Genomic DNA, 24,578 nt, shown 5'->3' with positions numbered 1-24,578 from the left:
AGTAAATAAACAGCGAGTTAGAAAAAAAAATTATCAATCAAAATGGAGCACATTATTTCATTCTGGTTATCAAAAAAGCAATACCTGATCATTTAGTTCTTCCCCGGTCTTTCAAGTCAAGATGTCTGAAACATAGACACTGGAATATGCTTCGCATTGTCCGAAAACTTCCAAAAAGTTCAAATTGGGAATCCTGAATAACCCTATGTTATATCTATATGTATGTTCCTGTAGGGGACCATGGGTAACCCAGTGTTATATCTATATGTATGTTCCTATAGAGGACCATGGGTAACCCAATGTTACATCTTATATATATGTTCCTATAGAGGACCATGGGTAACCCAGGATTATATCTATACGTATGTTTATACAGGGGACCATGGGTAACCCAATGTTAAATCTATATGTATCTTCCTACAGAGGACCATGGGTAACCAAATGCTAAATCTAAAGGTATGTTCCTACAGGGGACCATGGGTAACCCAGCGTTATATCTATATGTATGTTCTATTGGGGACCAATGAAATTGCGATGTTATATCTATAAGTTAGTTCATATATGGGACCATGGGTAACCAAATGTTATATCTATGTATGTTCCTATATATGGCCAAGGGTAACCCAATGTTATACCGGTATGTTTGTTCCTATGGAGGACCATTGGTAACCCAATATTATATCTATATGTCTATTCTATATGTATATGTTCCTACAGATAGAATAAATACTGCCCTTTATAAGCTGTTTACTGAAAAGTTCTTAAGAATTAAACGAAGTTTCTCACTATATAAGGATTCACATAATAATTATATCTATGAATCGGGGTTTCTATCCAATATTTTACATTTATTCAGCAGTAAAATATTGTAATATATGCGTGCGTGTGTGTAATTATTTAGTGATAACTGTGATAACTTTCGACAAAAAAAACTCATTTTATTTTCTATGCAACAATCCCACGTTTTTGTAAAGTGAAAGTAGATATAAATAACCTCCAATATGTGTAAATTAGTACGCAATCATCTGGCACTATTTAAGGGCGATCAGTGGTCACCGTTGATCGACAAAAATATCCTCGTGCGTTGCGTCTGGTCTTATGATCACGGATCTCGTAGTTTCAGATCTATATTACATCGAATTACAGTTGTCAGAAAGGATGATTGATGAAAATCATGTCTGATTTAGATGAATTAGACATTAACCCCTTCTTTGACTCACTCCAGGTATTGGCATTTCTAATTTTATATTTATGCAAAGATAAATATTATATGTACACATGACATATACAAATTACAATGATCATGTTGTACTAAGCCTAAGGCGAGCAAGAGAAAAGTAGACCACTGTAACTTTTCATTAAAGATAAAGGATCTCATATACTTGGCGATCGCAATACTGGTATACCAGTACTGTGCACAATGCTAGTATAAAAATTTGTACCAGTATTGTCCCAGTAATGCAGTATTGTGATTTTTAAGAAAAAAAACTCAAGTTCTGTTTTGTCATCACCAATTTCTACACAGGATTGATGTAAAGACGGGATATTGCAACTATCATATAAATTGATGACACAAAATCCCTAAAAGCAAAAGGAGAGTGCTTTTATTGCTGTTCTTCATCTCTTTTGCTTTTCAACAAATGATGGCTTGAAACCAATCCAATCCAATACACTATAAAACCTATGCGATATCATATTTTCATTATAAAATTACAATACCAATATCTTAATTACAATATTAATTACATTACTGGTATACCAGTATTGTACAAAATTTTGAAAAAAAATCACAATACTGGAACAATTTTTTATACCAGCATTGTGCACAATACTGGTATACCAGTTTTTGCCTCACATATGGAGTCGTGAAGGAAACACTGATTCGTTACAGAGATATTGTCAAACTCATCTACAAATGAACAACCATTAATATGTTAGTTTACTAGAGTTAAATATAAAGCAAAGTAGCATGATGTGGCGCCATGCCCTTTCTTCCAGACGCCATGCCCTGTTTTCAGAACATGTCCCTTTTCCAACACGCCAAATGCCCTTTTCGGTCTTCAAAAATGTGCCCCTGTTAGAATTTTAGCCCTCTCAAAACCATGAAATTTCGCCGCCATTTTTGTTGTTTATCTTGCACGATTTTCAGGTCAAATTTGACACAAACCACCGAAAAACTCCGAAATCAAACCCCTAATTCATGTTTCAATCTAATTTCTTTAATTAATAGAGTTATTTATCTGAAAAAGGTGTTAATTGCTGTCTAAACAGGTAAGGGTACGTTTTATGACAGGTAAATAATCTCCGAGGAGCAATCAGCTGATCAGGGTTTGACAATTAGAAAATGAATCCCGATTGGATCTACCACTATTTTATGAACATCCAATCATTTTCTAAAGATTAAATTCTACTCCACAATTAAAATTTGACAAAACTGTCATTTTAACAGGTCTTAAATTTGTGTTAACAAATTTTTAAATTATCAATGTGTAAACAAAATGAGTTACCTCTCCTACAGTCTTCATATTTCCTGTAATTTTAACAATGCAGTATTTTTCCCAAAAGTTTTGTTTTTAATAGGAAATACTAATCCTTTAAAGTAAAGATGATTTTGGAAATTCAGGAAAACTGTACAGCATGCTATTACATGTTCCATATACTTAGGCCCCAAAATACTTCCTGAACTGTAAAACTAGAAGTTCACATTTGTGAATACTAACTCGCTTGCAACTGACATAAATGGCAAGAAGGAAACTTGGGTTCAATGTATACATTTGCAAATATTAGAAATGAATTTGAATGTAAATAAAAGTTTTCTCATTTATTTTTTGGGAATTTGAAAAAAAAAACTGGAACTTTAAATAGGTTTGGAGGAGTCAAACACAAAAACAAACTTAAATCTATTATAGTGCATGCACAATCTGTTTTAGAACAAGTGTTCTTGAACCCATATGCTTGGGACTCCAAATACAGGAGGATCTAAAATGACAAGAGCATCAACAATGTATATAGCAAAGCAAGCTCCATGCTAGGGTTTCTGAGATGGAATTTACAACATTTTCATATTTTTGCTCAATCATTTGGGATCTATACACCCAAAAAGAAATACATGTAAACTCGAGGCCATTGTAAGGAGATGGGAAAGCTTCATCACAAGAGACTACAAATCCAGAGAGGAACTAGGATTACTGTGTACCAAGACTGCAGACTAGAAGCCAGCATCAACCGCTGATATTCTTGAAAGCAATTAAGGGGCAGTTAAAAGCGCTCCCACCAGATGATCTGATTCCAAAAACCAAATAGACAAATCATGGTGACATACAAAAACTGTGTCACCAAAAATATTATTGACATGTATTTATGATTTACATTGCAGTGATAGTAATGTCTATGGGTCATAGTCGAAGTTCTTTAGAACAGGGTGCAAAATAAATACATTTACATGTATGCAGAAGTGCTTCCCCATTACAAGATTCTAATCACATCACATACATGTATAAACAGCCACTGTGCAAAAGGCAACATTAACACAAATTGATGTTTTTCACATAATTTATAATATCTGATAACATACATATAAATGTATCTTGGGACTGCCATGAATGACTTTTAATCAAAATGAATTACATGTACACGTGTAATACCAGACAGGTGAAACCTGAATCACTAAAAAAAACACAAGTTCAAACCCTCAATAAATCGATAATTATTGTGAATACATCATAACATGTAGGAACACAGACATCATTTCAAAAAGTAATTCATTATGCTCACAAAAGGAGCTAAATGGTAGAGAAATCCAAAAATTATAAAATAAAAATTAAGCATTCAGTGCACTATGGGTAAAAAAAAAAAAGAAGAGTCTTCCAGTAGCGTGAATCACTCACCTTGTTAAATTTTTGCCTTTCATGGGCAATAACTCAGGAGTTGTTAGACAATTATGACTCAAAAGAAGAGTTAGGTAGGACATATCATAAGTTAAATTTACTCAAAATCCTATAATTTGAGGACATCATAATGGAACATGTGAAATGTCTATTATATGATGGGACCAAGCAGCTCCATGACTTCATTTCAGGAACTAGAAACATCACACTGGTAAATAAGAAAATTATAATTTGCCGTTCAATAAATGTCAGAAGATATATTACCTTATACATGTATGTCTACCCTAGGCAATTTTGATGCAGAAATAATGTATTTGTTATATTATGATAGGAATTATTCATATAATGTACATGCGTTCACACACACAGATTAGCATTTATATTTGTATTTTATACCTGGTTTATGCCAGGAATGAAATAATCAAATAATGGCCTAGCCCATGTCACAGCATGTCTTCATGAGTACAACACCATACTCCCAATGTATTATTTCTTAATTTAAAACTCCATCATCTCTATTCTCAAGAATAAATTTATGCATTCTATTTTACCACTTCATTTCATTTTAATTCTATTTATTTTTTCCACTGAAATATCTGTTTTTGTCAAACTTAGGATTGCTATGGCATCAATAGAAGCACTGACCTTTATAAGATAAGATTCTGATTTTTCAAGTATCAGTAACATTACATATTATGTCACAAATACATAGCCAAACCATGAAATATTTACAAGACGTATATTCAATCCAATCATCCAATTTTGGATAAAAGATGAAGTTACTTTGAGAAAATTTATCAGAAATTGTTAAGCATCATATGTTGAGGGAAAATATGATTACTGTAGTGTATTGTGTAGTAGGACTGCAAAGGGATATAATCAAACTTGGGTTGTTCTACAATTACATGTACATTCAACATGGTATTTTACTTGTGAACTTACTCACAGAATTTCTATTTAAAATACATACATATGTTTATACTAATTTATGTTATTGTTGTGTTTTTACAGACTACACATAAAAATTTGTATCGAGAGGTTCAAGACCATGGATATGTTGTTTGTGTCCCACAGTCATCCTCACTTTCAGAATTACAGTTCTCTTCTGGATTTGTTGGTGAGCATAATGATGATTTTAAGCTCTTTCTGAAGATTTTAGTACTATGGTGATGAATCATTACTACTGTTCTCTTCCGCTGACTGTTCAAGAACCTAACTGGCCTTACGAAAAATATAGCTTTGATCTTATTATCCTTATCAGAGCATAGCTTTTCTAACATATGGAAGGCACACATTATCTCCTTGAAATAGATGGACAGTTGTGTCCAGAATCTTTGATGTGCATTTGTTTATGTAATAGGTTATGTGTAAAATATTACCAACTTCCACGAGGAATTGATATTTTTCTGGGAATATACGAATTATGGGTATCGCTTGACCATCTCATGAGGGTGAAAATAACATAAAAAATGTGGTGATACTAATTAATTGTGTTACTGTTTACTTCATATATATTTACCGAACACCTTGTAGTTACATGTAAGTGTTCCTACTATGCATTGACGTAGCATTTTTTAAAATAAGAAATCTTTTTCAGCCACTCATATCCTGATGCCATCCCCATTTTTCCAAGGGTAGGTACATTTTGTATTGCATATTACCAGTGAGTGAGAAGCATACATTTTAAAAGAAACTGTAAAAAAAACCAAAAAAATGCTGCATTCAGTTGAAGTCAAACTTTCAAGAATTCTTAGCATGTTTTAAGCTACAAGTCGCAATTAAGAATGTAAGGCTCACATGGCCACTCTTGCTTTATTCCTTTAGTTTAGAATCAGAAGAATCATAAATGAGATACAGACCATGCATATTTAAGTATACAGTACTCTCTTGCATTGATTTTCATAATTGAAATACACATGTACATGTAAGGTGAATAGGTACACCCATTTTGTATTTGAGACAGTTTACTGGGTTATTCTTCAAAACATATGCACTGCTCAAATTTGAAAAAAATATTGTTCTATAACATTTGATTCTAATGCTGCTGATTAGAGGTTACTCCATGAAACAAGTGTACAGTATATTGAAATTTGCAATATATGCATGATGGGTACTTTTGCATTCAATAACCACCGAGTCGATGCCACTGCTAGTGGACCAAAATATCCATAGGGTATTCACCTACCGAGTAGTCGGTCGTGTCTTAACTCCAAATTATAAGGCTATAAGCTCACCTGGCAGAAAAGACCATAAGAGCTATTGCCATCACTATGTGTCCATAATCTGTCATCGTCGATTTACTTTTTAGCTCACCTGACTGAAAGCCATGTGAGCTATTGCCATTACTTGGTGTCCGCCTTTTTGTCATCCATTATCCTCGTCAATTTTTCAAAACTCTTCTCCTCTGACACTATTTGAAGAATTGGAACCAAACTTGATATGAATGTTTCTTGGGGTATCCTGCATAGAATTGATGTGGGGATTTTTGATCCATCAAAAAACATGGCTGTCATTACTAAAAATAGAACATAGGGATCAGACAGTAGTTTTCACATATATCTCCAAAAGCGTTAGGTTTAGCCAAATTCTGACATCAGGTAAATTGTTTAGCATGATGAGTTCTATCTGTGGTCAAATTTTCATTTTCATTTGTTAAGGCCTGCTGGAGTTATTGCCCTTTTTGGTTTTTTTTTTTTGCTATTTTTAATGTTATTTCTTTGAAAAATCTTCTCTTTTGACACTACTTGACCAATTAGAACCAAACTTGGTATGAAAGTTTCCTTGAGGTATCCTGCATATAATTGATATGGAGATTTTTGATCGGTTGAAAAGCATGGTCGCCATTACTAAAAATTTTAGGATTTGTGGAAAGAACTCGAAAACCAATAGGTTTAGTCAAATTTTCACAGGGTAAAATTGATCAGCATGGTGAGAAGGACCTATTCTGAAATTTTCATAAAGATCTTAGAGTTGTTGCCCTTGAAGAGTCAAAAAATGACTATGAGAGATTTATTTTATAAAATGAACTCAGGGTAGATAACTCAGAGTAAGAAGCTCTCTGGTCTCACTAACCACTTCTAACGTTTCCATTACTTTACATGTTAAAAAAAGTAATTTTCAAAGTCTCACTGTGAATTCCCAGGACAAATGACATCTTAAAGCTGCATACCATTGTGAAGCTTGGAAAATAAGGCTTCCAAAATCATTATGCTAATGTACGATAATAGTAGAAATTCTTCACAAAATTTACTTGAATAAATAATACTGAAAATCCACATTTATACCTGTTCTGCTAAATGACAGCATGGAGGCATATTACTCACACATGTAAACAATATTCATACACTTTTGTAGTTAATTACATGTATGATTTTAAAGTACACATTCTCAGCTTTATTTTGACTACTTTTAATCATAATACACACAAATAATGCACTTACAATGCATATGTCTAGGTTCAGTGTGTTTTTGGTACTACACAGGGGATGGCCATTTGACCCAGAAGTGGTTAGTGAGACCTCTATTGTTTAAAAAATTCTTGTGACAATAGTACAGTAAGGTTAAGTGTCCAGCAAGAGTATTTTTGACCAGCTGGTGAGCTATTTCTGGCTCTCTAGAGCCTCTAGTTTATCATATTTATAAAAATTTGCAGTATTACAAATTTCAAAATGCATGTACCTAAAACATTGAGGCGCCATTCGTTGTTTTGCACATGGTAGAACCTCTCTGTATTTGATTTGGTTACCTATTTTGATAGTTTTGCTTTGAAGAACTTCATGTATACAATATTTTGTTTGGATTTAGATTTTCCTACAATGTATTTGATTCTAATGCTGCTGATGAAAGGTTACTCCTTGTAACATGTGTACAGTATATCAAAATTTGCAATATATACATATGATTGGTATATTTGTATCTCATAAAACTTTTAGTACTATCTGCGAATTCCCCCTCCCAAAGCAAGGCCTTTGGTGTTCATATTGAGCTGCACTTGACAAAATAAAACAACATTGCCATTTAAAAAATAATTGTGTTATAATTTGAATTTTAGAGAATATTTTCTGATGTCTAGTAACAAGAAATCAGTACATTTAGATGAAAAAAGGAAAGAATTCGTAACAGGAGAAGGTATATAATTTACACATGTTTTAATATTGTTCTCTTTTGGCCTTTCAGCTATTCTTGCCACATATCAGTCTAGGAGCCATATGAATTTGTACATGTTTAACTGACTTTTTATGTTAAATATTTATGTAACAATTGTCCCAATCACAACCCGGCCATTTCTGTCTGATCAACCTTTTAGACCATGTGAGCCATTGCCATTACTTGAGGTCGGATGTTGTTTTCATTTGTCGTTAACAATTTTTCAACATTCTCCTTGGACAATACTGGACCAATTAGAATTAAACTTGGTATGAATGTTTCTTAGGATATTCTGAACTGTTGTAGGGATTTTTTTATCTGTCAAAAAAAAAAAAAAAACCACAGCCATTGTTGTTTAAAATAGAACATAGGGGTCAGACAGCATTTGTGAGCTATTACCATCACTTGGCATCCATCAACCTCATTGTTGTTAACAATTTTTCAAACAACTTCTCCTCTGAAACTGCTCAATAGATTTGGATGAAACGTAGCATGATTGATCTTAAGATATCCTACACGAAATCTTCATTTGGATTTTTGATCAGTAAAAAAAATGGCCGCTACTACTAAAGTAATGTAAGACATAGGGACCAGACAGCATTTTTTTTTTGCATATGTCTCAAAAACTCTAAGGTTTAAACAATTTGTGACAGGGTAAAAGTTTTCAACATGAAGGGATCTATCTGGTCAAATTTTTGCAAAAATCGGTTGATCTATGTTGGAGTTATTGTCCTTTTTGGAAGTTTTTGTTATTACCTTCAAAAATCTTCTCCTCAGAAACTACTGTACTTTATGTAATGAGAGGTTGGTATGAATGTTTCTAAGGGTTTCCTGCACAAAATGATAATTGTTTTTTTTATTTATTTATTTTTTTTATCATAGTTATCAGACAGCAGTTTTTTTGCATATATCTCCAAAACCATTAGGTTCAGCAAAATAACTGACATTGGATTTAAAGTGTTCAGCATGATGAGATCTATCTGATGTCAAATTTTGGTGGCAAAAATCTGTTGACCCATGTTGGAATTATTGCTCTTGTTTTTTTGTTGCTATTTTTAATGTTTTGTCTTCTTCTCAGAATTCGATGAAAATTGGTATGATTGTTCTTTAGGGTATCCTGCACAAAATGGCTGTTGGGAATTTTTTATCCATGAGAAATCATGGCAGCTTTTACAAGAAATTGAATGCTGCTTATCAAACCAGGTGAGCAACTAGGCTCTCTAGAGCCTCTAGTTGCATATGTCTCCAAAATCATTAGGTTTAGCCATATTCTGACATGGCGGTTTAAGTGTTCGGCTTGATGGAAACTTTAATTGATTAAATTTTGGTGCAAATTTGTTTTGCGATGTTGGAGTTACTGCCTTTTTACAAGTTCTTTTTTTGCTATTTTTAATGTTATTACTTTAAATTTACTTTATTAACATTTCTCAGTAAAAACTACAGGACAGAATTCAATGAATGTTAATATGATTGTTCCTTAGGTTTGAGTGTTAGAAATTTTTATCCAAGAAAAAACATGACCACTTTTACAAAAGTTAGAATGTGGCTAATGAAGCCGGGTGAGTGAATTAGAGCCTCTTGTTTTTAAAGCATTTTGATGCTGATAGGGCCTTACATGTTGAGGTTAAGTATTTTTATATAAGATTGTGAGTGTACAAGAAAATTTTGTCAAAAGATTCTTACTTAACACTATTAAAAGCATATCTGCCGTGTATACAGAAATTACTTATAATGAGAAATAATTCTGGGGGACTCCATTGTTTATTATTGTTTTACTATAGACTAGCTGTTAATGTTGCTTTATTTTATCCCAAGTGATAGTGCCAGGTATGATAATGACACAGACAGAAATGGCCAGCCCATGGTTAGACAGTCTCCTTGAATTATATTAGATTCTAATAGGCCTTGTTTCTTCCTGTTGATGAAAAATATGCAGCCTATTTGTTGCATGGAAAGACACCCGTTGTAGCTAGGCCAGAGTTCTGCAGTGTTGTCAGTAGAATTAGGTAAAAATTATCTATGACGTAGGAAATATGACTGTTATACATGTATGTCTATGAGGGTCATACATTTATCACTGTTTTACCACAGCTGTGGTCTAAACACTTTTGAAGCACGTCATATTAGAACTTTTATTTGGTAGTACAATGTAGTAGACAATAAAGTCTGTATGTAACTCATCTTCCTGTTTATGGGGATATCTTTAAACAGCTTATCAAAGCCACCACGTTTAAATAATTTTGCATTTTTAGGTTTTGAAGGGAAACATCATATAAGAATTATAAATGAAGAACAAGGATATAGTCAGGTAAGGTATTGCTATCTTTTTAGGATTTTTTTTACCCATCTGTTCACTTACGTATGATGATACACCACTTCCCTTCTATCTATTGTTCTGTTATAAAAACTGGGGAATTTTTTACTTTATAAAAGGAGGCTCACTTTAGTTTTACATTGTTCCAGATGTTTTTTTGGTTGCCTGTGATGAATGTCCTGAAAGGCAAGACAAAGGTATTACTTTTCCAGCTTCCACAATGTGGACTCCACATTAAGATTTACATGTTAAGTTTTCTGATTTGGTCAGTTTGATGTGATCCACTTGTGCTAGGTCAATCATATTTGGTACGCATAAGCAATTCTGATCTGTTTTATTCATATACTCCTACAGTCATGGTTTATGGACTGTAAAATTCTATATTACTGTAACATCACACTGTTCAATATATGCAAACAAAAAACTATACCTGTGGAATCTGTCCATTTTGTTGGTGTGAGATAGTTGCATTGATAAATTAAATATTGTCTGTAATATATAAAATTAGCAACAAGGTCAACTTAAATCAAGTTTTAGAGACAGGTGCGAGCTGTACCTCTAGATAAAATTTGATTACTAGAATTATTCAACTTAGAACATGAAGAACACAAAAACACAGTCTATGCCTTTTGCAGCTTGCTTGAAGACTGGTTTATAATAGTCAAAAACAAATTGATGCTAGAAACTATGCACAGTTTTCATTGTTTTGGGCTTGTAGAAATGTGTATAGCTTATCCAGAAAGTGCAGATTTGGGCTTGTCCTTGGAAGTTTTATAGGTAATAGGTATGACCTATGGTATCTTAAATGTGAGTTATACTAGATTTTCACATACTTGCATGTATTTTTATTTTATCTATTATACAGGACTACAAGCCATTTAAAATTCTTATAATAGACAAACCATTAGACTTCATTGACAAGGTAAGATTATGTCATCTCATGTTAGTTATTTCAGTCCTTGATCATTTTCTTAATAAAAAGCATTTTCTTAGAAACATTTCATTTTTGTCTACCTACAGTCTTTAAGGTAACTACATATCTATACTACTAAAAGAAGAGACCGATTTCTTTGAGCTGCAACTCCTCTGAAACCATACAAGGTCAATTATATTTTGTGATATGAAGTATAAATGTAGTGTTGTGTACTTCCTAAATTTGTCTTTGAAACAATCTTTTTTTCTATGTAAAATGGGAATTTTTGGGAAAATATCCAAATTTGAAGACTGTCATTGGTCCATGTGTTATAATACGCTTTTGCACATGCTCAATCAACGTACTGCCCAGATCATGTGTACATTTCCAAAAATTTGGAACGATAGCTACATCTCACCTTTACACAAGAAAGGAGATAAATCCAACCCGCCCAATTTCAGAGGAATTTCTTTTACTCTAATTAGGGAAATTATTTAATAAAATAGGATCATGAATATTGTCAGTGATAACAAAAAGCTTCTTTTCAATAACAGAAGATAGTATATCTTTAATATTAAACAGTAACTGTTTGATTATTCTAAAAGCCATAATTGAATATATAAATAAATGTATAGCCTTGTTAATTAAATAATGTGTTAGTTTAAGGCACCTCCGCTCCAAATTTTTGTATGTTTAGATTTGTGTAATGTGTCGTAACCATTTATTGTAAATGTTTGAACGAATAAATCTTTGTATTTGTATTTGTTACACAAGTATTGTTAGTTCATTATTTTGCTTAATTAAACGGCATCCACCATTTTTCTTGGGTGCAAAACTGTCCAGGCATGCAAAGTGTAAAACGTGTTTGTAACATTATCTGAGGTCAAATTTTGTTATACTTGTTTTATGTATTGGTCGGAATTTGCAACACTTAATTTGTGCACTTGTAAGAGTTACTTCCGTTTTTAATAAATAATCCTCAATAATGTCGTACACTTTGTTGTGATGTTGTTCAGGCCATCCACAGATTCTAAGATGTTTAACAACCATCCGTTATATAACAGTGTTGAAATAAACCTTCCCCCTTATATGTGTAAAAATCTACACCCAAAGTCCGCACTCCTTTCCTTTTTTAGCTCACCTGGCCAAAGATGAAGGTGAGCTTCAGGTAGTTACTGAAACATCCACAAATGGATCTATAAACAATTCAGCCCCCAGTAGTAAACTGGAATGCAGGAAATCTTGCAGATGTGTGGAAGAAATTTGAACAGTACGTAAGGCTGATTCTTTCCAGCCCCTTGAATGATAAGGAAGAGAAAAATAAGATAAATTACCTCCTATTGTGGGTAGGGGAGACCGGTAGAAACATTTACAATACGAGAGATTTGTCATAAGATGACAAGAAGAGTTTAGAAGCTCATTTAAAAAAAATCAAAGGTCATGTTATCTTTGTATCTTTGTATGTTATTAGTTCAACGAGGAACACCAAGGTAATGAGAGCGTCGATCAGTTTGTCACTAGAATAAAGCTCATTGCTAAAGACTGGGCTTATAAGGAGCCAAACAAGATGTTGCGTGACAGAATCGTATTCAGTACAAATTCTCAGATAGTCAAGGAACAACTCATAAACGAAGGTGACACATTGACACTCGAAAAAGCCATACAAATAGCTCAGACACACGAGTATTCTCAGAAGCAGCTCAAAAGGATGAATAACACGCCGACAATGACAGCAGAAGTACATGCTGTGAAACCAAGGAACTCTACGCGTTCATACACATCGAAGGCTTCGCTGACAAGCCATGGAAGCCATGGTAGCTATACGCATGCTGCCAGTAAACAACGGACAAGGAACCAGTCCGTTAATAAGGAAAAATCGTGCGGTAAATGTGGTTTGGATCATTCACTGAAAGGCACGTGTCCGGCCAAAGGAAGTGTAACAAGTGTGAGAAATGGACCATTGCGCGAACGTTTGCAGGTCAAAGGCTGTAAATGAATAGAAAAAGTACTGTATCACATAGAAGGGGAATCCGAAAATGACTTATACATTGACAGCATTCAGTCACAGCTCCATGATGACCAGGCTTTTTCTGAATTCAGTGTTGGTTTAAATAACAAAATTGTAAAATTTAAATTAGATACAGGTTCACAAGTTGTAATGCCTAATCACATGTATTGTAAACTTAACAATTGTGGTCCATCGTTAAAACCTGAATGCACACTTTCAGCGTGCAATGGCAATGTACTGCCATCACTTGGCATATGTCATATACCTTATTCACACAAGTCCTGTCAGTTAGAGACAACAACCACATCAGCATGTAAGGCTAGTACAGGCACACCCAAACCTAGATCTGTGATGTCAAAGAGTCCAATGACCAATCAAAGTGTGTTAAATGAGAACCCTGACCTATTTAAGGGTATTAGCCTTCTCCCAGGTGAAGCCAGTATATATAGGTGGACCCTTCTGTCCCTCCAGTGGTTCGCCCTCCCAAAGCGTCCTGGTTTCACTTTTGGACAAGTTTAAGGATGAATTAAAGTGAACGGAGGACTCCGATGTAATGGCTAAATTTAATGAGCCGACTTCATGGGTGCACTTGCTCGTCATAATAGAAAAGCCAGGCTTCACGTTTTCCTAGACTCAAAGGATTTCAATAATGGAATTGTCTTACCGCATTCTCCAATGCGCACCCAGGAGGACATCTTGTTGAAGTTGTCATGCGCCAGTTATTTCACAAAGCTTGATGCACGCTCCGGATATTAGGCCATTCGTTTGTCGGAAATTTGTCCTACCTCACTACATTCAACACACAGTTCAGTCAGTATCGTTTCTTGAGGCTCCCCTTTGGCCTTAACTGCTCTCAAGACCTTTTTCAATCCAAGATTGATGAGTGCTTAGAAGGCATGGAGGGAGTTGTCACCATAGTTGATGACATTGTAGTATTCAGATTGTCACACGCTGAACATGATAGAAACTTGAGAGAAGTATTACGTGTCACTGAAAAGTAAGGCTGAGTTACAGACTATTTTAGGTATGGTCACGTACGTGTCAAAGATTTCGCCCAATCGAGCAGAAGTCACAACTCCATTATAAAAACTGTGAACAAAAGATGTTGACGTCACATGGGACACACCCCAACAGGAAGCATTTGACAAACTGAAGGACATACTGACCATGACCCCAGCAAGCCGCTGACATTGCAAGTTGATGCGTTGAAGTATGGGCTGTGAGCAGTAATATTTCAAGATAATGAGCCTGTCGCTTAGGCGTCTAAGTCGTTAAAGCTGACAGAAGTCAATTATGCTCAAATAGAGAAGGAGATGTATGCCCCACCATGTTTACAGCGAATGATGCTACAGTTATATTGGTCACACATTTACCGGGCTGCAATATTCTCGTTGCCGACACGTTCGAGGAAGTTCTTAGATGATACTTATCGTGGCTTATCAGAGCATATGGTTGCGCAGGTTCATATGGTCATGTCTATTCTACCAGTGAGTGACAAGAAATTGAGCAATATTCGGGTCGCCACAGAAAGTGACAATCAATGTCAATTGTTGAAATCTAATTTTATTAGATTGGCCAGAAACTAGAGGTGTATGTGATCCTCTTATTGTAGAATTTTGGAATCACAGAGATGAGCTCTCTATCTTGAATGGTATTATATTCAAAGGTACTAAAATTGTTATACCTAAATGTTTGAGAAGTGATATGTTAGAAAAAAAAACATACTGGCCGCATGGGTATTGATAAATGTGTTCAAAGGGCAAAAGATGTGTTATTTTGGCCCAAAATGAGTAATGACATTGTTGATATGGTCTCAAAATGTATTGTATGTTCAGAACATAGAAGTTCAAATTAGAAAGAACCTTTACACTCTCATGAAATACCTTTGCACACATGGCAGGTAGTTGCCAATGATTTATTTAGTCTTAATCATGAGAATTACATTGTTGTAGTAGATTACTACAGTAGGTATTTTTAGGCGGTACGTGTAAATTACTACAATAGGTATTTTTAGGTGGAAAAACAAAACTAAGTAGTACCACTAGTCAGTCTGTAATTAACAAGATCAAGGGTATATTTTCATGTCAGGGCATCCCAGAGAAGTTAATTACAGATAATGGTACCCAGTATAGAAGTCAGAAATTTGCCATGTTTGCCACACAGTGGGATTTTAGCATGTTACTTCAAGTCCCCATTATGTTCAGTCTAATGGTCTTGCTGCAAAGACAGTCCAAACAGTGAAGCGATGATTACTAAATGCAAGGGAGATAACAAAGATCCGTATTTAGCTTTTCTTGAATACTGCACTACCCCTCTGCCTATTGGTTTTACCCCCTCACAGTTATTAATGCGCAGGAACCTAAAGTCAATACTTCCTGTCACTCAGCATAACTTGAAGTCTGAGCTGCCAGACACAGATAAGGTCAGATCTGAAATCCAAGGTCAGAAGGACGCTCAGAAAAGAATTATGATCAAGGTACTAAACAATTACCGAGCATTCATACAGGGTCTTCAGTTAGGATTCAGAAACCCAGTTCAAAGCACTGGAAGCCTGGTGTTCTGGTAGACAAACACAGTGATAGGTCCTACATTGTTAAGTCTTCCTATGGTGGTACTTACCGTCAAAATCGTCATCATCTGGTTCACACCAATGAACCGACCCCCATCATTGATGTGAATGAGAATAAATATGAAGTAGTTGATTCACCTCTTGACATTGATATTAAGCCTCCCCAGGCACCTGAATTGTGTTCGCAACTGATTCACCCTATGTTACAGAATGAGGACATACCGTCAAGCCAAAAGTTATTGTTTCTATGTAATGAACAAATTGTGCTCCTTCACTGACCTATCCCTTCACTCTTATGAGGCTTGACTTTATAGCTGATCTGATCCAAAAGAAAGAATATCGTTTGTCTAGATCCTTTAATCTCAGTTTCCGCTATATAGATGACATATTATCTTTAAGCAATCCTAATTTCAGGGATTTGATACATCGCATCTACCCCAAAGAACTTGAGATAAAGGATACTACAGACACTGTGAAGTCAGCCTCATATCTTGACCTACACTTAGAAATCAATGGTAATGGAAAACTATTGACCTAACTTTATGACAAACGTGATGAGTGATGACTTCTCATTCAGTATTGTCAACTTTCCTTTCATCTGTGGCAACATCTCTTCAGCACCTGCATATGGAGTGTTCATATCTCATATGTTATGCCAGAGCTTGCCGAAACTACACAGACTTTTTGTATCATGCTAGAACTCTAACAAATAGGCTTCTGGAACAGGATTATGTTGCTACAAAAAGATTGAAGTCATCACTACAGATTGTTATGGTGTATCCATCTGCACCATGAAAACTGATTTATTCAAAGGGTCATAGTTTTCCTTTCCTCGTTTGTCTACCATGGTCTTGACTTTTTATGAGCAACTTGGTTGGTGTTGCTAGAAAAGCAGAGGATGCTTACCCTACCGGTGCACCTGGTCCATGCTCCCAGTTTTTATTTGAGTCCGAGTTGCTCATTTGCTTTTGTTACTTTGTATGTATGATTTTAGTTACTTTTTGTTCTTTGTTGTGTATGTCTGTTTTCCATTTCTGGTCTTTGTCCCTGGATTACATTCTTTTAATTACCGCTATAACCTTGGTTCCCTTGATTACTCTTGCAATGTTGATTATGTTTATAAATGTATACTGGGAATGTATAGATTTGATCTGTTTAAATTATGAAGAACATTTCTGTCTTGTTTATTTGTATGATATTGTTAAAACGAAAATGGACAATATTTGTCATTTCAAAAGAGGGGAGATGTAACATTATCTGAGGTCGAATTTTGTAATACCTGTTTTATGTATTGGTCGGAATTTGCAACACTTAATTTGTGCTCTTGTAAGAGTTACTTCCCTTTTTGGGTTTTTATCCTTTAGGATCAAAATACCTTATGTCACCGTACCATCACTGGAACTTCCCTGCTATTTCTGAACACTACACAAAAATATAGTCCAAATGTAATTCCTTTCAAATCATTCAATACCTCTTTTATAACAAGTAAATATGCTTCTTGCAATTTATCAGCTCAATAATATTCTATTATTTATACAAATAAAATTAAGATCTAGTCTTCATAATAAAGAAATTTATGAAGGGGTGGTGGTGTTCTGTGGTAAGTATAATATACATTTAAATTAATATAAAATCTCTTCTTGAGATTCAAAATATCTGTTTTATATTAATATTGTCCATTATACTTACCACCTTAACAATAAAATAAATATAGAATACTTACTGATTTATAAGCAGTATTCTCCAGGAGGTTGGATAAATTTCTTTCTCAAAGAAAACTAAAACATCCACTATCTTTAAAATTCTGTACAATTAAAAACACCTCCACCAGGTTAAAAACTAGTACTCCTTACACTGAAAAATATTTTAATGATCATTTATTTAACATATGAGACATTTATGAGAATCCAAATCTCTTATATAAAATTTAACAAACGTGGATTCAGATGCCCAATTAGCTGCTTCAATAATTGTTTTTATTGAAGCCCCTTTGTATAAAGCCCAACTTAGTGCTATTGCCCTAGTTGATTGTGCATTGACTTTTACACTCTCATCTGAATAGGCTGTCTGAATAGTTTTCAGTAAGCATGGTTGGATATGGGTTTCCAAAAACTCAACAGATGAAGTTGAATAGGTCTCATGTGAAGACGAGCATTGGGAATAAGATCTGTGCAAGATGCCATTATCCCTAGAATTCTAAAAAAATCTGTAGCTTTGGGACGAATAACACTCAAATTCTGAATTAATGCCTCCAGTTTTTGAACCCTTTCCAGTATCAGAAGCACTAAACCCTTGTTTAGCAGAAATAAATCTCCTAGTGAAACAATCAGATTCACGCATTTCTGTTGATCTTGAATCAAATCTCCTTGTTTTGATTTACAATCGGCCAATCATCCAGATACACTACCAAACACACATTTTGTGTTCTGAGATAAGCTGCCACTACTGTAACCAACTCTGTAAACACTTAGGGAGCAAAGGTTCCCCGAAACACATTACTTTCCACTGATAACATTGATTGTTCACACAAAATCTCATGTACTGTTTGTGTTTTTGAAAAATTGGTACATGAAGGTAAGCATCTGATAGATCGAGAGAAATTGCCCAATCTGCTGGTTGTACTAGATTTATCACTTTCTGCATTGTGTCCATTTTGAAATGAATTTTCTTTAACTGATTGTTCAGAGGTCTTAAATTTGTCACCATTCTCAACTTTTTTCTTTGGAATTAGGATTAAGGTACTGTAAAAACCTGTTATTGCTTGAGGAAATCTGACTTCCTCTATTACATTCTTTTCTAATAAAGTATTTATTTCCCCCATGGAAATATCTAAATTTTCTTTGGCAACATACGTTGGTTTGATTCCTGTCCAAAAAGGCTTTTCTAGAAACTCCAATTTGTATCCCTCTTTCAAAATTGACAGTACCCATTTGTCCTCTGTTATTTTTTCCCAACTCTGAAGAAAATTTGACAAGTGACCCCCTACTGGTAATTGTGGACACATCATTATACTCACTTCAGAGTCAGCTACTGTGCTTCTTGGGAATCTGTAAAGATCCCCATGAGCCTTTGCCAACTGATTTGTTGTCATTCTTCTTGAAGTCATTTCTTCCACTTGAAGAATTGTTACCAGCTTTAAAATCATTCTGGCTTTTCTGAAACCTACATGTACTGTTGATACCTTTCTCATGAACAGTATTGTTACCACTATTATTGCCAACCTTTGCCACTTAACTGACAGAAGAATCTTTTGGTTCAAAGTCAGTTTTCCTTTTTCTGGAACAAATCAGAAACTTTCTTCTTCTGATTCTTACGCTTTTCAAGCAAACTGTCTAAATTAGAACCAAATACACCATCTCCTGTGAGAGGCAAGTTCTGCCACTTATGTCCTTTAAAGACGATAAACCAGAATCTTCAGCAGCTGCTTTGCGGCGAATTATATGCATAAAAGCACCATTTCGACCAGCCATATCCAAAGATTTGGTTGACATGGCAAAAATATCTCTAATAGTCTGACATGCCTCGTCTTTACCAACTTCATTGTCTTCCAAGCCTTTTAGCAAAGATGCCAAAGCTTGTTGTATATATAGAACAAAAATGATGTGCATTCTAGCCGATACCTGACCTTGATAGCCAAGTTTCTCTATTTGTTTCAATGGTTGAGAATACAAAGTCCTATGACTCTCCCAATTCTTAACAGCCTTTTCCCCATGAGTTCTTGACAACATAGTTTCCAACAAGTCATCTAGCGAAGGAACATTTAAATATTCCACAGAACTATCATGTATAGGAAAACAAGATTTATAGTCTTCCTTGAAAGCATTTAACCTATCTGGATTAGCAGAACGCCATGAGTTGTTTAAATATGCGTTTGATCTAAAACTAAGCCAACGCTAGCTTCTGGTTTCTTAACTTCATCCTCAAAAACTTTTGATAGCATGTCAGACCTTCTAATCTGCCCCTCTGCAGATTTGTCCTTGTATACATGTATGTTTTCCTGATTCTCCATATGAGAATCCTTATTATTAGTGACTACATGATTGATAAATCTTGAACCCTTGTTCATATCAATATTCACCGTGTGACTGACCATTGAACCAACTCCAGCATTACTTACTGAGTCATTCTCAGACACCTCAAAATCATTCCTCTCAGCCGTGGAAACATGAATGGACACTTCAGGCCTTACGTCAAAGTCCGTATTTTTACTAATTTTTGGAGAACCTAAGTCTTCGTCCAGATTAGGCTCAAGAGGTATCAATGGCCTACGCTCCCCAGATGGGACGTTACCCGATGTATCAGAAACAGACCTAGGCAAAGCAGAACTCTCCTTACTCTGATTCCCTTTATTCTCAGACACTTTTGATATTAAATCTACCAACCTGTCAAATTTGGTGTTAAAATTGGACTCCATAGCTGCCAATTTGGCATCATATTGTGCCTGTAAATCAGCCTTGGACACCCTCTTCTTCTTACCAGTCTTGACACCCTTTGTACAGGCACTAGACACCTTTGTATCTACTGCCCTAACATTATCAGCTGTTTCGTTGGTCAAAATGGCTGACGATAATACCGAAGATGCAGTTTCGGATTCCATGTCAGATTCAAATAAATTAACCATAGTTGTAAACTAAATTTTGTCATTGAAAAAAGGATCAACTTTAGGAGACACCTTTTCAGATCAACGCAAAGTTTTAGACTGGGGCGAGTTTACTACAGGTATATTAATTGCGTATTATAGGTAATATGGTCACATGATTATAGTACGTATCATTGAGATGATGACATCATGTGATGTTTAAATTTAGATTATCTCAAAGATTGCGATGGAGACACTAATAACGTGAACATATTCTACATTTATTTTATTGTTAAGGTGGTAATAATAATGTACAAAATTAATATAAAATTACATTTAGATAATTTGTTTCTTGTAGTAATATGTCTGGAAGGATAAAATGTGTTAAAAATTTTCATTGTAACACATTTTTAAGTCAAATTAGCCATCCTATCATTAATATTGTACCATTTATAAACATGAAGTGAAGAGCATTGATTTTAACCAAGTAAATTTGGTGGGAAAATTCAAATTGATAAAAGTGTCTAGTTTTTGAAAATCTTGTGTTAGGAAATTATTTTCTTAAGCTGATATTGGTTTTATTTAAGTATATTGTTATGTAGGATAAATACTTTGTTAATATAGCCTTTGAACGTAAAAGCACATTAACTTTTTTATAGATTTAAAATTGGGGAAAGAGGTGAAACGGAACAAAATATGTAAATGTGTGTGAAGTTGGATCAGTAGTATAGATTGACTTTCAGTTTATAGATTTAAAAAATGGCAGTTCTTAATAGTATTTAAAATGCAATTTATGATCACAATTTTATTTAACATCATATAATCTTTGAAATTTTGTTCATGTTAAAATTTTCACAAGAATCAAAAACTGCCAGTGCTATCAGTGCTTTGATTAATATATAATCCTCAATGGTGTTGTACACTTTGTTGTGATGTTGTTCAGGCCATCCACAAATTCTTAGATGTCTAACAACCATCCGTTATATAACAGTGTTGAAATAAACCTTCCCCCCTGATATGTGTAAAAATCTACACCCAACGTCTGCACTCCTTTCCTTTTTAGCTCACCTGGCCGTCCGTCGTCATCGTTAACAACTGTACAAAACTCTTCTCCTCAGAAACTACTGGACTGATTAGAACCAAACTTGGTATAAATGTTCCTTGGGGTATCCTGCATAGAACTGTTGTGGGGATTTTTTATTCGTTGAAAAAACATGGCCACTGTTACTAAAAATAGAACATAGGGGTCAGACAGTAGTTTTTCACTTATATCTCCAAATCCGTTAGGTTTAGCCAAATTCTGACATAGGGTAAAAAGTGTTCAGCATGATGAGATCTATCTCTGATCAAGTTTTGGTTTTAATCCTTTAAGGTCTCACTAACCACTTCTAACGTTTCCATTACTTTACATGTTAAAAAAGTGATATTCAAAGTCTCACAGTGAATTCCCAGGACAAATGATATCTTAAAGTTGCATACCGTTGCGAAGCTTGGAAAGTAAGGCTTCCAAAATCATTATGCTAATGTACGATGATTGTAGAAATTCTTCACAAAATTTACTTGAATAAATAATACTGAAAATCCACATTTTTACCTGTTCTGCTAACTGACAGCATGGAGGCAAAGTACTCACACATGTAAACAATATTCATACACTTTTGTAGTTAATTACTTATATGATTTTAAAGTACACATTCTCAGCTTTATTTTGACTACTTTTAATCATAATACACACAAATAATGCACTTACAATGATATGTTTAGGTTCAGTGTGTTTTTGGTACTACATAGGGGGGTGGCCATTTGACCCGGAAGTGGTTAGTGAGACCTTAAAAACATTTTATGAGTTTTTATGTTTTTCTTTTTTTACATTTGATGAAAGCTTGTGGTATTGTGAGTCTAATAAGACCAAAATTATCAAAATCAGACATATGACAACAAGGAAATGGTCATTTTTATATCATGCCCCTCAGTGATATTTCCCCTAAATTACTAAAAATTACAATTTTAACTAACTTGTCACACCAAATTGATACCTATGATAATTCAAGAAGTTGTAATAGTAAATATCATTTATCATTATCAAAAAGAACAGATTTCAACAATTTATATCATACCTATTTCATTACTGTGTGTTTCTAAGTCTGTGCTGTGTGACTATTTGAGTACTTTGAATATCCCAAACAGTGAGGTTGTGTATTTCATGGAAGACGTCAAGTTATGAGTCACTGTTACTGATAAAAATCGTGTTGCTATGTTGTTTTTTAAATACCTTGCACAATGCACCTCTTAAAATATAGCCAGATTACCAATATCACTATACTGATTTTATGGGAAAATGGAAATAATGACGAGGAAAGGCAATTTTCCTCAAATTATGCATTTCTCTGAAATATACCATAATTTAATTTATGGTCTCACTAACCACTTCTAACGTTTCCATTAAAAAAGTTAAAAAAGTGATTTTTTCAAAGTCTCACAGTGAATTCCCAGGACAAATGATATCTTAAAGTTGCATACTGTTGCGAAGCTTGGAAAGTAAGGCTTCCAAAATCATTATGCTAATGTACGATGATTGTAGAAATTTTTCACAAAATTTACTTAAATAATACTGAAAATTCACATTTTTACCTGTTCTGTTTACACATGTAAACAATATTCATACACTTTTGTAGTTAGTTACATATATGATTTTAAAGTACACATTCTCAGCTTTATTTTGACCTTTTTAATCATAATACACACAAATAATGCACTTACAATGCATATGTTTAGGTTCAGTGTGTTTTTGGTACTACATAGGGTGGTGGCAATTTGACCTGGAAGTGGTTAGTGAGACCTAAGCCAAGTTGGGAGTTATTGCCCTTTTTCAATGATTTTTGCTATTTTTAATGTTATTTCTTTCAAAAATCTTCTCCTCTGACATGACTTGACCAATTGATACCAAATTTGGTATGAATGTTTCTTGGGGTATCCTGCATAGATCTGATGGGATTTTTGATTCATTGAAAAACATGGCCAGCCTTACTAAATATAGAACATAGGAGTCAGACAGTAGATTTTTTAATACATCTCCAAAACCGTTAGGTTTAGCTAAATTCTGACCAGGTAAAAGTGTTCAGCATGATGAGCTCTGTCTCTGGTCAAATTTTGGTTTTAATCTGTTGAACCATGTTGGAGTTATTGCCCTTTTTCAATGATTTTTGCTATTTTTAATGTTATTTCTATAAAAAATCTTCTCCTCTGACGTGACTTGACCAATTGTTACGAAACTTGTTGTGAATGTTCCTTGTGATTTGTGGCATAGAACTAATGTGGGGATTTTTGATCCATCAAAAAACATGTCCCCATTACTAAAAATAGACCATACGTGTCAGACAGATTTTTTTCGCATACATCTCCATAACTGTTAGGTTTAGCCAAACTCTTTCAATTGCTGAAATAATCCTTATTATAATGCCTTCAAAGGTCTTCAGGGATCAAAGTTGTCAGGCGACTCCTTGTAAGAGTTATTGTCCTTGAAAGATGATTTTTTTTTTTTTTTAGTTTTCAGCCAATATCTTGAAACCTATTATAGATAGAAAGAAACTTTCAATTTCTGAAATGATCCTTATGATAAGTCCTACCTATAAGTCTTCTTGAGTCAAAATTGTTGGACATCTCCTTGTTAGATTTATCACCCTTGAAAGACAAACTTTAACAAGGTGAGCAAATCAGGCTCCTGGGAGCCTCTTGTTTATGTACATCTTCTTAGTCCCAGATTAAACCAATTTTTTCAGAAAAGTTCATTGACATGAGGATGTGAAACTTTGCTAAGGGATGCACCATTTAACTTCCGGGGTTTTTTTTCTTTGGTTGTTAAAAATATTTTGATCCAGACTTTGGAGAAAAGATAATTTGGTAAGGAAGGGTTAAAAAGTAAGTTATGAGAATAAAGCAAGAAAAAAATATTCGCTTTCATGCATTAGAAAAGTACACATTTTTTTATATCTGAGCATGCAAAAAAAAAAGCAATTCTGAGTTAAAAAGAAAACCAAGTCCCCCTGAAAGGTTAATGGTCAACTCCTCTTAAACCACTAAATCAATTTCAACCAAGCTGTACACCATTGATGTATGGTTGATGATGGTAGATCCTTTACAATGATTACTCATTTTGTTTGTA

General features: G+C 34.3%; 1 protein-coding gene across 2 annotated transcripts in view; it reads left to right on the top strand.

Moving 5' to 3' along the window:
* The first annotated feature begins 1,065 nt into the window (after positions 1-1,065).
* Positions 1,066-24,578, top strand: part of LOC148606858 (ankyrin repeat domain-containing protein 27-like) — a 96,303-nt gene continuing 72,790 nt past the window's right edge. For both annotated transcript variants that reach the window (XR_015915251.1, XM_088545575.1), the window contains exons 1-6: positions 1,066-1,225; positions 4,899-5,004; positions 5,485-5,521; positions 7,939-8,015; positions 10,286-10,341; positions 11,213-11,269. Coding sequence is in view for 1 of the 2 variants with exons in the window: in XM_088545575.1 (XP_088401701.1) it covers positions 1,166-1,225; positions 4,899-5,004; positions 5,485-5,521; positions 7,939-8,015; positions 10,286-10,341; positions 11,213-11,269 (393 nt within the window). In the remaining variant the exon portion in view is untranslated. The remainder of the gene's footprint in view (positions 1,226-4,898; positions 5,005-5,484; positions 5,522-7,938; positions 8,016-10,285; positions 10,342-11,212; positions 11,270-24,578) is intronic.

Source organism: Perna viridis, chromosome 9 (genome assembly GCF_037379345.1).
Source record: "Perna viridis isolate PV_CMFRI_1.1 ecotype Kerala chromosome 9, ASM3737934v1, whole genome shotgun sequence".
NCBI classification, from domain to species: domain Eukaryota; kingdom Metazoa; phylum Mollusca; class Bivalvia; order Mytilida; family Mytilidae; genus Perna; species Perna viridis.
The sequence above is the reverse complement of the archived record's forward strand: the minus strand, read 5'-3'. Positions and strand labels throughout refer to the sequence as shown.